The sequence below is a fragment of the Carassius gibelio genome, chromosome B11 (genome assembly GCF_023724105.1).
Source record: "Carassius gibelio isolate Cgi1373 ecotype wild population from Czech Republic chromosome B11, carGib1.2-hapl.c, whole genome shotgun sequence".
Lineage (NCBI taxonomy): Eukaryota > Metazoa > Chordata > Actinopteri > Cypriniformes > Cyprinidae > Carassius > Carassius gibelio.
Window position 1 is genome coordinate 26090025 of NC_068406.1, and position 12500 is coordinate 26102524.

Here is a 12500-nt window from a genome sequence, read left to right on the forward strand (position 1 = left end):
ATAATCTTCGTATGAGTCTTGGGTCGGAGGGTGCGCAGGTGGTGGAGGGGGCATCCGCTGAGACGCAGGGGCGGGTGGACGGGCACGGTTGGAGGCTGCTCCTCTGGGTGGCTGGACTGATGGTCCACCTCTACCTGCAGGTGCTCCCCTTGTGGCTCCACCTCGAGGGGGTCCGCCACGACCACCACGTGGGGGCATACCACGACCCCTGTGAAAAAAAAAACGTTTTCTCTGCATTAATACCAGTTTTGAATGAAAATCCAGCTCAAACCAAAAAAGACAAATAATCTATTAAAAAGGTGTATGCATTAGTGTGGATACCTGGGTACTCCAGGAGGAGGTAGACCTCCACGGCCTCTGATTGGTGGCCCTCCTCGGCCTCTGCCCCCGTGTTCCTGGCCACCGTTTAGAAACTTCATCTCCATGAACTGCTCCTGGCAAATCTCATCCATCATGTCCTGCGAGGTAGGCACACAGCTCACTAACACGACTTTCCACAAGAACATCAGGACATGCAAAGAGTGGCTTTCCACAAAAGCAGATATTAAAGATTTGGACCATGTAACTTCAGCATGAGAAACAGTTCAAATAAAGGCCATTTCCACAGTGCACAAAAGTTAATGTCATTTACAGGGAAACACACACTGTTTAGTGAAACCTTTCAGTCAAGATTGAGCTTGAAAACAACAGGTTTATCAGATTAAATATTAATCTGCTGCCACAGGCCAAGCAAGTAGAGTTACAATTAGGTGTGTCCATGGTTAACCGGTTAACCGATTAACCGTTAAAAATTGGGTAACCGAGTGAAACATTTTGCTCGGTTAAGTGACGTCAATGGCATGCATTGAAATTACTTGTAATACATTTTTGCACCACCAGAGACCGCCAGAGCGCTCCCAGGCATTTGTAATGTCCACAAGAAGAAGTCATTTTTCCAATATGAAGCGGGCAAAAAAAAGTACAGCGTTGGAGCACTTTAAAATTGAGAGTGACGGGGCAAAATGCAAGTATTGCAATACAGTGCTTAGATATACTTCAAGTACAACCTCGTTGTTGTAATCTCAACAGCCAACACCCGGGCATCATTAGGCCGGTCAGGACACACTGGATGTGTGGCGATGGGCGAAAGCATCTCAGCTGCGTGGCGTCTGTTTTTAATTCGGCTCCCATGTAGCTTGCCGACTGCCTGCGTGAGACGCGCGGCTCGACGCGTGCATGCTAGAAATAGAACCGACGCCTTGTTGGAAGCGTTTCCAGGCAAAATATAATAGGAAAATATGTTTATATGTCATTTTGTACACAAATACATATTAATTCATGACATTTTGATATTTGAAAGTCTATAGGTTGACATAAATTCAGATATAAATGTAATTAAAAAAAATAAATAATTATCGATTTTCAAATATTGTACCTGTCAAACATAGTCATAGTCATAGCCTTAGCGAGGCGGCCGCGGAGCCTGCTTGTTACCTTCGCCTAAACACGGAAAGTTACATAACTATTACTAGAGCCTGTTCCTTTATAACAGCCAAAGGTCCATGTATATTTGCTTTATACATTTTAGGCTTATTCTCAAATTCAGATTGTGTTAGTGGGCGGGATTATTCGGCAGTTTTAATAGGACAATTTGACCGGAGAGATTACATTTTGTCTGACATTTCTTTTTTTTTTTCGGCCAATGTCCGGAAATTACCGGACAACGGAAACCCTGGCGCACACTATGGTTAACCGAGTATTAACCGCTAAGGGCCTCGGTTAACGGTTAATGAAAAACTTGAAAACGTGCAGCCCTAGTTACAATCCAGCAATGCAGGCAGTTTGGATTTAAACAATGGCCCATTTGGAATTCATAAATCTCAGAATTATAAACAGAAAGCTTAGATAAAAACTACAATGATTTCTGGGCTGTCTTTCTTGAATCTGGAGCAGATTTCTGAGTACTTACAGGGAACAAGAACTTTTTGATCTCCTCCATGGCATGAGCCATGCGCACATATGCATCAGGAACAGGAGCAAACACCTCAATAAACACATGAAGCTCCATGGACAAATGTGCATACTTTGGTTCTCCACTTTTCCTCAAGCCATCCTCCTGAAAAACAAAAAGTATATAGTTTACCCATAGTTTGTCATTAAACCTTCTCACAACAAGATAACCAGAACGTGATGCATCAAATAGCCTTGAAACACCCTTTTATGCCTTTGTTTAAGAGCTACTTAAATATGTGACAATAAAAATGATTTGATTGTGATTTTATTACCTTAGAAACTCAAAATGAAAGTGACGTGCCCATGGTAAAAGTTATTCTTGCAACAATCATTCAAAAAAAACCTCAAAGAACACATTACCTTGACTTTGTCCCTCATGGACCCTTTTCCTAGCACAGAGATCTTCGCGCCGGTTTCCTCCTGCAGTCTCTTGATTGTGTTCCCCTGTGGTCCGAGGATCTTCCCAACAAAGTTAAACTGCACAAAGCAACAAAAAAATAAATATTTAAACCCAAAGTGTTTGAAGAAATCTACAGCACCTCACTTAGCCTGACTGAACTAGTTTTCAAGGACTAAAAACTCAAGTTTTGATCTTCCAGAAAAGCACAAGATTAATAAAATGCATTAATAAATAAAATGAAAACTGATCAAAGGCCAGAGTCGTGCACCGCTCGACACAAAGCGAGGGGTAACATTAGGTGGTCTGGGAACGCATAGATGAAGACACTTGGCCAAAATTGGAGGAAAATCACACTCAGGAGACAACAAAACAGCGGTTTCTTAGCACAAAAACAAAGAGAAGTGCCACTCCAAAAAAGAGGTAAAGTCCAGCATTTAAAATCAAAGTAACCCACAGGGAGAACCTAAGAGTCTGCTGTGGAATAGATCTGTATGCAGCTAACAGCTGTGAATCAAGTCATGAGCAAAGATCTAACACAATTTGTTGCCTCCAAGATATACAGTGACCACACAAAGACAACTCTGAAGATCCTCAGGACAACCCATTTTTTCAATCTAAGCAAAAGCTTAGTATAACAAGCCATTCTAAAAAGAGAAACAGCACTTTCAATTGGCCATGAGCGGCATAATCAGTCATGCAGAACATGCATACTAATCTGCCATCCAAGTAATAGTTAAAAAGAACAAGTGCAAGCTGAAACGTTAAAATCAGCAAGACTCAACTTTTCTGGCAAGCAAACTTTAGAGAATAAACATGCAAGGTCAAAGAAAAACACAGCTACGCTCACAAAACAGCAGAAGACTCAATCAAATGGTCTGATTGCCTCTGGCAGGTAAGCTATCACGGGACACGCACAAAGAAACATGCCTTTGGAAAATATCTTAAGCCCCTTCGTGACAGATTACAGGCCTTTCACAGGCTTCAACAATCAAAGGTTCGCAAAATTGTTCAAATATGCCCCTGGTGAGTTCAGACCTACTATTTCGCTCTTTAACAGTTATTTCCACTACTAATGCAATTCTTGCCCTAAAATAAGTTCTACTTTCCTTTAAAAAATGTTGTTCCTCCCAAGAACCCTCAGGTGACCTTTGCATCCACTGAGGTGTTACACATTCATTCAACACCAGATCTGAACCAGCACAGCATTCGTGTTCCTGAATAGCACAGTGACACTCACCTTGGGGTACTGTTTGACTGGTATGAGAATCCTTTCCTTCAGTTTGATGTTTTTCTGGGTAAAGAGGTCCAGGTAGCTTTCTGTATCTTTCTCTGTCTCTCCCTTCTCAACCCTCTCAATTTCTAAAACGCACAAAAAAAAAAAAAAATTGGCATCAGATTTGAACATTTAAATACACAAACTAGAGCTTCTTACTATATTTTAAAATTCTTCAATCACTGCTTAACCAGCTATTTACATGAATTACAAATCTAAATCGGCAGAAACATTTGCACACAAGTTTTGAGTTCTACGTCAGAGAACAGGGTCAGAAGTTTATTGCAGCATTAATATCAGATTTAAGAAACCAGGTTTAAATCTTTAAAATGGGCATCACTGGTGAGGAGACACATTAACATGGTTACATTTCCCTCATTTACCATGACAAGCTGGATTATAAATTAATGTTTACAGGCCTGGGATACTTTCCAGCCATCTCCAGATCGTTTTACATCAATGACAAATGTTCGTCTGAGATTTAAATTTTTGCTTCAGGTTGCAAAGAAAAGTGCTTGCCTCAAAGCCACTGCAAGGAAACGCTATAAATCAATAGACTCTGCTTTTTAAAGGGCTTTTCACTGCAAGTCTGATGCCTCTGCAAAGGTAATTTAAGGTAAAAATAATCTGATCTGCTAATAAAAACCACAAGAGACATTTAAACTCCAGCTAGGCTGATGATGTAAGACGTGTTGAAACGAGGCCAGGAAAATACATTTCCTACACCAAAAAAGCTATTTCATCTCCAGATGCAACAGTTTTCAGCCTAAAGCCGCATATGGTCCGGATGGTCTTTATTACTACGACAAATCTCAAAAAGATATTCATCCGTCTTCAATTTAATTTGATCAGCCTTGGATGATTCAATCTTACGCTTTCCAGATCTATCAGTCTAGACAAACACAAAAGGTGCATGTCGGCTGGGACTCGATGCTTAAATTACAGAGAAACGCCACGTTGACCCCCATAGATACAGAGCGCTCCATACAAACAAACAATGGGCGGTAAATCTTCATTTAGAAAAAGATGATTATCTTAAAAATACAACTGAAATACTAATTAGCTATCGTAAAGTTGTAGAAAACACGTAATCTGGTTCGAAAGTTCTCACTTCCATGAACGGGCGGCGGGTAACGGTTAACGTTAAACTATCCAGCACGCGGGTCAAGTAAGTTACTGCGCTGGAGCGGAATCGGTACTGTGGAAGATGATGGGGTAAAACTCTACAGCACTATGGGTTTCGAGCGCACTAAACAAAAGGGTACAAAAAATATATATCATCCAGTAAAAGTGGAGTTCATCCCTCCAAATACATGGAAAATAGCTTCGGTAGCACGTGCCTGGCTCGAGCTGAGCAACGTTAGTACACGACCCCCCGCGCACGCGCTGAAGCGAGACCAACGGTCGCCCCGCGTCCCGCGAACGACTATAGTCGATTCCTACCGGTTCTTTGAATAAAACATAGACTTATCTACATCGCAAAATGTTCCCTGTTAGATTCCCACGCCTCTTCGCCTTCGTTTTCACAAAACAACAGTTTTTACGTTACCTGCTGTTATAAGTTTCAAGGCGTGGGTGAACGACGCGTCCAGGCTGTCGCGTTCCGCCAGCAGCTGCGGAAGGTATTTGTTCTCATTCTCCATGATGAGTTTGTGAGTCAAAGAGGATTTAAACACCACAACGTCCGACGGCGAAACAATTTCAGTATCCACTTCTTGCGAGAGGTGATAGGAGGCACGGACACACGAGTGGCTGCTGCTGAACACTGCGCTGTGTCGAGTCGCAATGGCTCTCGCTCTCCGGCGCGCGCGTGGAAACAGATGAACAAATGCTGGAGACGAGCGCAAATGAGTTGAGCGAGCAGAAATTACGTCATGGGACCGCCCACTTTGATGTGAAATTCCTTTTTTTGCATTTCATGCATTTGCCATGTTTATGTATATATATATATATATATATATATATATATATATATATATATATATATATATATATATATATATATATATATATTTATATATATATATATATATATATATATATATATATATATATATATATATATATATATATATATATATATATATATATATAAATATATATATATATATATATATATATATATATTTATATATATATATATATATATATATATATATATATATATATATATATATATAAAAAAAAAAAATTCTTTTCTTTTCTCTAGATTACATATACATGCACTAGTTTATACGTGATTCTCATGCACAATATTTATCATACAATAATTATCCGGTTTTTTCCAGTAAATGTTAATCTGTTATGAATGAATTAATAACTGTTAAGATGCCTGGTTCTTGGAGACAACCACAAACGTTTGCATGAGCAGCTCATCTAAGTGGTAATTTATGAAGGAACTGTGCACCTAGCATAATGTAATGTTTGCTGCCCCCATCTGGATGAAAATGGAAAATGAATTACTTTCAGGGGTTGGTGGTGATTGGTGGAATATTTTGACAGTATTATTAAAATGGACAAGTATTATTAAAACTTGATCAGCTGCATATCTTTTTATCTATAGATTTTAATATAGTTGATGTACATGTTTATTTATTAGTTACAGTTTCAAGACAACCTGCAGAATGTGATCTCCGATCTGTTTGTCTGTTTTGAGAACATACGTTGTACTTTTACACTGTTATTGTTTTATAGGCATCTTTCACATAATTACAAACTTGCTTGTTTTCCTTCATCTCTTGTGCTTCTCTTCTACTATAAGCACAGCTCCTCTCTGCCGGCGCTGAGGTCAGCCATTGCTCAGCATTGGTTGGAGGCCAGTGAAACCTTATTTGTCCAGTGAAAGCTTTCAGAACTGTCACACCTGCTTAGGCCTTTAACACCTCTATACCACCACCCTCCGCTGCCCTTTTCCCCTCAGCCTCGCCCAAGGTTAACACACTGTGTTTGTGCATGTCAGACTATTCAAACTCATAACGAAGGGGCTGCTGACCGCTGTGGGCTTTGTCTGGCTAACGTTTATATTCCTCTCCTTTTCTTCCCTGGTGCTTTTGTGCTTTGCCTCTCTCATTCTCTTAACTTTTCCAGGGCCATCGTTTAAATTCACAGGGCCCAGGACAAATATTTAAGGACTTCACAGGGTTAATGCGGTGTTGTGTAATGCTGTCTTTTGATTTAGCATATACAAATAAATGTCATAGGCTATTATTTATTAATGTATTTATTGCTATCTGTTTCATTGATTCTTCTTTCATATCTTCTTGTTTAAAAAGCTTTTAAAGATTATCAGGTGATTAACACTCACAAGGTTAACTGTATAGGGTTAAGCTTTTAACTAAAGCTGACTTAGCATATAAAAATGTGCTTTGGGCTTTTTTGTTTATTTATTATCTAGTTTATTTTATAATGCTATTTGTTTGTTTATTTCCAAGATGTTGTTGTTGTTGTTTTTTGTTGTTGTTGTTCCAAGATGGAACAGGGATCTAAAATGTTTCTCATAAAGTTGCATATCACAGTAACATAAGCTCATTCTAAGCAAGTAAATCAAGCAATATGAGAAAAGCTCCCATGGTTTTATTAACTACTGGAGTATTGTTTTCCTGGAAGTCCTGATGTTAGAGCTGCACATCAGGCTCTGACTTCATATTGTGAAGCCAATGAATAGTGACTTCTCAAGCCAATTTGAAAGGCAGATCTCAGTGAAGAATTGTTGGGTTTGGTTTCTTAAAAATGAAGAATGAAAAATTACTTCAAACCAAACAATCAATTTGACCTGAAGGGAAACTGATTAATGGATTATTTTGAAGGAAATATGTTCAAATTAGCACTCCATGTGTTTGATTTGAAATAACTACAGCACTACTTTTAGAAGGGCCCATAATAGCACATACTTTTCCACATGTCACAGCTTCACAGGACCTCAGATAATTAATCAGCGCAGGTTTTGATTCCCTTTAACCTGCCTAAGGACCTCAGGCTAGATATGTTTGCTGAGAGACCAAAGAAGCATAAGATACACTAATGATTTTGCAATAATCACTTCAAGCTAACAACATTTTCAAAGCTTTTACTTGCAAGCACACAAACACGTATGCACCGGCTGATGTGTAATGTGTTTTTTCCACTCTCTCTTTGATCAGTTTTGGTATAGACAGCGTGGCTGTGTGGGTCTGGAGTCTTTATCCGCTGCACACTTGAGCTCTGGTTTCACCAGTGAACCTGTAATGATATAGAGAGATTGGGGGGAAAACTACAGATGTGCACTGCAGGTTCGGAGTCTGAAAGTTTCCGTATAATGATCTTGACTGCAAGAATTTAGCGCTAATGGTTTGTGATTCCTCAGTTTGGTCGCTGCGCTACATAAGGTTAAATTGCAACAAACACTGGGTGCATTGAGCTGAACTTTGCAGGTTCACTGAAGTTAAGGAAAATAAAGGGCTGCTTTTAAAAAGAAAATTGCTAGAGATGACGAGCACTAAATTATAAAGGATGGTACCATGAAATTATAATGCGCAAGAGAGTAGTGATAAATGGCATTTGTGAGAGCCTCATAATGATTTCAAATAGTTCACTACTTGTTCAAGGATTTTCAAGGATATTCGAGGAAATATATATATATATATATATATATATATATATATATATATATATATATATATATATATATATATATATATATATATATATATATATATATATACTAAATAATGTCATTTATTTAAATAACAAAATGTCATTTATTACTGTGTTGCAGTGCTGAAATTTCAGTAGCTATTACTCCAATTATCAGTGATCCTTTAAAAGTCATTCTGATCTGTTGATTTGCTGCTAAAGATTATATGTTTATTTAAAAATAGTGTATTTTTAAAGTATTATGGTTACATAATAATCACATTTTTTTTTAAATGGTATGTATTGTTGTTATTATGGTTGTATCTTGTCTTACATTATAAACATTATTTTTTTCACTTGAGATCAGTTTAAATTTTTCCTTGCTCAATAAAAGTTTTCATTAAATTCAAACAAAGTTATTATAGAGAGAGAGACACACACACATATTATTATTATTTCATTTTGTTTAGCTATACACTCCTACTGTATGTCAAAAAATGGTCTCATTTGTGTCTATTTTATTTCAGACAATCATTTGAGGCAATGTTGAAATTTAAATGGAGCATTACTAAGAGCAACCTACTGAGGAAGTGTATTGTGTTAATCTCATTTTCTCTGGTTTCATATGACCGCTTTGTTAATGTGTGAAGTTTTAACTGTTGAATCATTTCTTTACCTAATAGTATCCACACACCCTTCCTCTAGAATGACTTTGAAACGGTGGTTCAATTGCTTCTTTCACTGCATACTTAAAATAAAAGCTTCAGCTTTGGAAGACATGTTCTGTGACCTCACTTTTAGTTGTTTGATTAACTACTATATTCATGAAGCGTTATCCTAAGTCTACTCAGGTGAATTTGACTGTCTAAGTTGATCCATCAGGCTTGGCCTTTAGTTTGGGTGAATGCTTGTCTTTCTCTTGTCCACCTGACTCATTCAAAACACACAATGTAGACAAGCAGTTTGAAAAAGCCGCAGGCATGGTTTGCAGTAAATGGCGTGCTGCCAACTTTACTTTGTGCTTCACACATAAGCCCAGCCATATATACCTCAAGCAATCATTCAGTGCATCACAGAAGCCCTGAAACCATGCATCCTCGTATGAAACAACCAAATTGGGGTTAATAGCCAGTCATTTCCTTTTCTTCTTACTTAAAATGTGTTCTGTCCTTTAGGTGGCCTCCCTGTGGTGTTTGTCATTCATGTCACTGACTGATGCATTAAAATACTTTATAATTACTCATGCATCAAGATTAGCTGGTCGCGTGCCCATCGGAACAGATTTTTCAGACTTTAGTCAATCTATATGTATTGAAACCAAATAGACATTTATGTATCTGCAAGGTCAGTGACAGTATAGTTGCGTAGTTCCCTTGAGGGAACCTCTGTGGCTCCAACGCTAAAGGTAGCTACTAATTACCTCTCACACGTGGTGCATTTTTTAAGATCAGACACCAATGTGATGCGAACGAGCAATGGACCATGGTATGTGTATATGCATAATTCAAAAGCTAGGCTGAATATGAGCGGAGTGGAGATAAACCAGAACAGAAAGGAAGGAGAGTGCCATGAGTAAACTATGCCACACGTAGCAGGCCTGATCCTAGTCGCCTGTCAACGAATTAACAAGAGCCCTCAGCACTTGTGCGGTTATCACCCTCGAGTCGCGTCTCAAAATCAAGCTGACCGTGTTCACAAACACGTATGCACTTGTCAGTGTCTGCCAAAGACACAAACACTCGGAGGATGGAGGGTGTAAATGACCTTTTAGAGCAGTGGGCGGAAAGACAGCAAAGGAATATCGAACTGGAATATCAAATAATGTACACAATTCACATCCATTGTCCATATAATACAAACCCTAACAAACCTAACCCTAACCCTAACCCACAAGCTTTAGCAAACATCCTTAATAACACTGTTTACCAATACATTTTTCAGTGGTTATTGGCTGTGATATTTACGTGAATCTATTCCAGCTCGTCCTGTGCTCTAGTAGGCCCAAGTCAAAGCTGCATTGGTGCTGAGGAGGGAAAGAGAGGTCGAGGGTGAGCTTTTAAGACTCCAGACTGTGTTGCTCATTGTAAATGGATGTGTCTTGCCTTCTGAAAGCTTCTGAAGTCCTCTCTTGATATAACAGGTCTGTAAAAGTCTGTGTGGCATGACATAACTGAAAGATTGTACCATCAGGGGACTTCTGAGAGCATTAATGTACCATCACCAGATTAAAAAAAAAAAAAAACCTACAGGACCCTGAGAGATGGAGCGGGGCACATCCCAAAGATTTCATACTCATTCAGTAGTAATAGAAGGTTTATTTCAAATGTGCTTGCAGTACATTTGTTTTAAAAAAATCATGAATAAAGTGCACAGAAAAGCCCTGGGATAATCCAATTCATATGTGTAGCAATATAAATAATGGAAGATTTTTTAATGTTTTTGAAAAAAGTCTTGTATGTTCACCAAGACTGCATTCATTTGATCAAAAATACACTACGAAAATTAATATTGCCAAATATTATTACAATTCAAAATAACTGTTTTCTATGTGAAAATATATATTTAAAAATGTAATTATTATTGTAAAATATAATTTATCTAAAAAGCTGAATTTTTCAGCATCATTATTCCAGTCTTAAATGTCACATGATCCTTCAGAAATTATTCTAATATACTGATTTGCTGTTCAAGAAACATTCCTTATTATTATCAATGTTGAAAACAGTTGTGCTGTTTAATATGAATTCCGAATTCCTTGACAAAATAAAGAACATTTAATTTGAAAAAAACTAATATTTATTTAATATTCAATATTATTAATGCATTTAATGTCCCATTTGAACAATTTAAGATATCATTGAAGAATGAAAGAGCTTTTAAATTTTTAAGCTAGTGTATGCACACACACACACGCACGCACACACACACACACACACACACTAGCATTCAAAGGAAATCTATAAATATACATTAATACATATGAACATAAAGTTGTTGATCAAAAAGACTTAAAATTATTTTTATTTTAAGTATGTGCATCCCATGAAAGACATAATTTTATACGTTTTGAGACAGGCAGAATAAATTGCCTAGTTGCTGAACAAGCTTTCTCCCTCTTTTGCCTTGAAGGTAATAAAATAGTGGCCATTTCTAGGGATTATGCTATGATTTTTCTGTTAGAGCCAGCAGTGTGGACAAGATTTTGACAGATTCAGGGCAGTTAATGTGATTTCTTTTTACTGCACCCCTTTATAGTGGCTAAAATAGGACACACTGAATAAGTACGGGTGCCAAATCTAGAACTTATCACCCTCTCAAGGGCAAACCAGCAATTAATACTCTCTTCAATCGTTGCGCTTTAATATTGAGATCATTTTATCACTTTCTCTCCCGTGATAAAATGTGAACATATATCAGTATAGAACTGAAGAAATAAAAATGTGATAATGAGTTCACAACAGCAGCATCACACTCAGGCAGCTGAGATATTGTGACATCTGCAGTGTCTGGTGAATCTTAAAGAGAAAAGCCACCAGTCAGACTAGTAATCTGCTGCTTTTAACACCATTAATAATACAGACGTTTGTCACCTTTTAGATATGTTGTCCTTATGGGCTTGTTAAAAGTGAATGGGATTGACAGTATTTATCCAGATTGTGTTTTTTTTAAAGACCATCAGGAATGTGCCAGCTGTTATGGACATTTTATTTTATTATTATTTTTTTTTTTTTTTCATATATAGAGTAATACAGCCAATTAAATGTGTAATGTATGTTTGTGATAAATTGAAAAAGGAAGCGGTACTCTTGGTACTCCATTGTTTTATAATTAACATAAATTAGTTATTTAAGTCTAATTTAATTTATTTAACCAATTACTAATTGTATATATATACTAAAACTGAAATAAAAAAATCATAAAAACAATAAATACATTTAAAATTCAGAAAAATAGCAGAAACACACAACAAAATTCATGAAAAACAATAATGACTTTGCTGTCATCTAGTGGTCAACAAGCTGTTAAAACAGCAGAAACTCGCAGGTCAATTAGAATCAGATCTGCATTGCAGATGTTGTGCAGTTTGTTTGTTCTCTATCATTATATATTAACTTGTATGACTGAAAACATAATTGTAACATGTGCTTTGAATAACAGTACAATCAAAAAGCCATGAAGCATCATAAGAAAGTGATTCACTGACCTTCCACTTATCAGTTTAAT

At 37.3% G+C, this 12500-nt stretch overlaps 2 protein-coding genes across 3 annotated transcripts in view; both read right to left on the reverse strand.

The window, feature by feature from the left end:
- LOC127967792 (microtubule-associated proteins 1A/1B light chain 3C-like) overlaps nt 1-12500 on the reverse strand; it is a 207145-nt gene that overhangs the window by 149428 nt on the left and 45217 nt on the right. The window lies entirely within an intron of this gene.
- LOC127968524 (KH domain-containing, RNA-binding, signal transduction-associated protein 1-like) lies at nt 4-5496 on the reverse strand (the record flags this gene model as incomplete). The annotated part of the gene is made up of 6 exons (XM_052569798.1): nt 5215-5496; nt 3630-3751; nt 2353-2469; nt 1949-2095; nt 322-458; nt 4-208 (listed from the first exon to the last, which is right to left on the reverse strand). Coding segments are annotated over exons 1-6 (822 nt in total), but the record flags the coding sequence as incomplete, so codon positions are not given.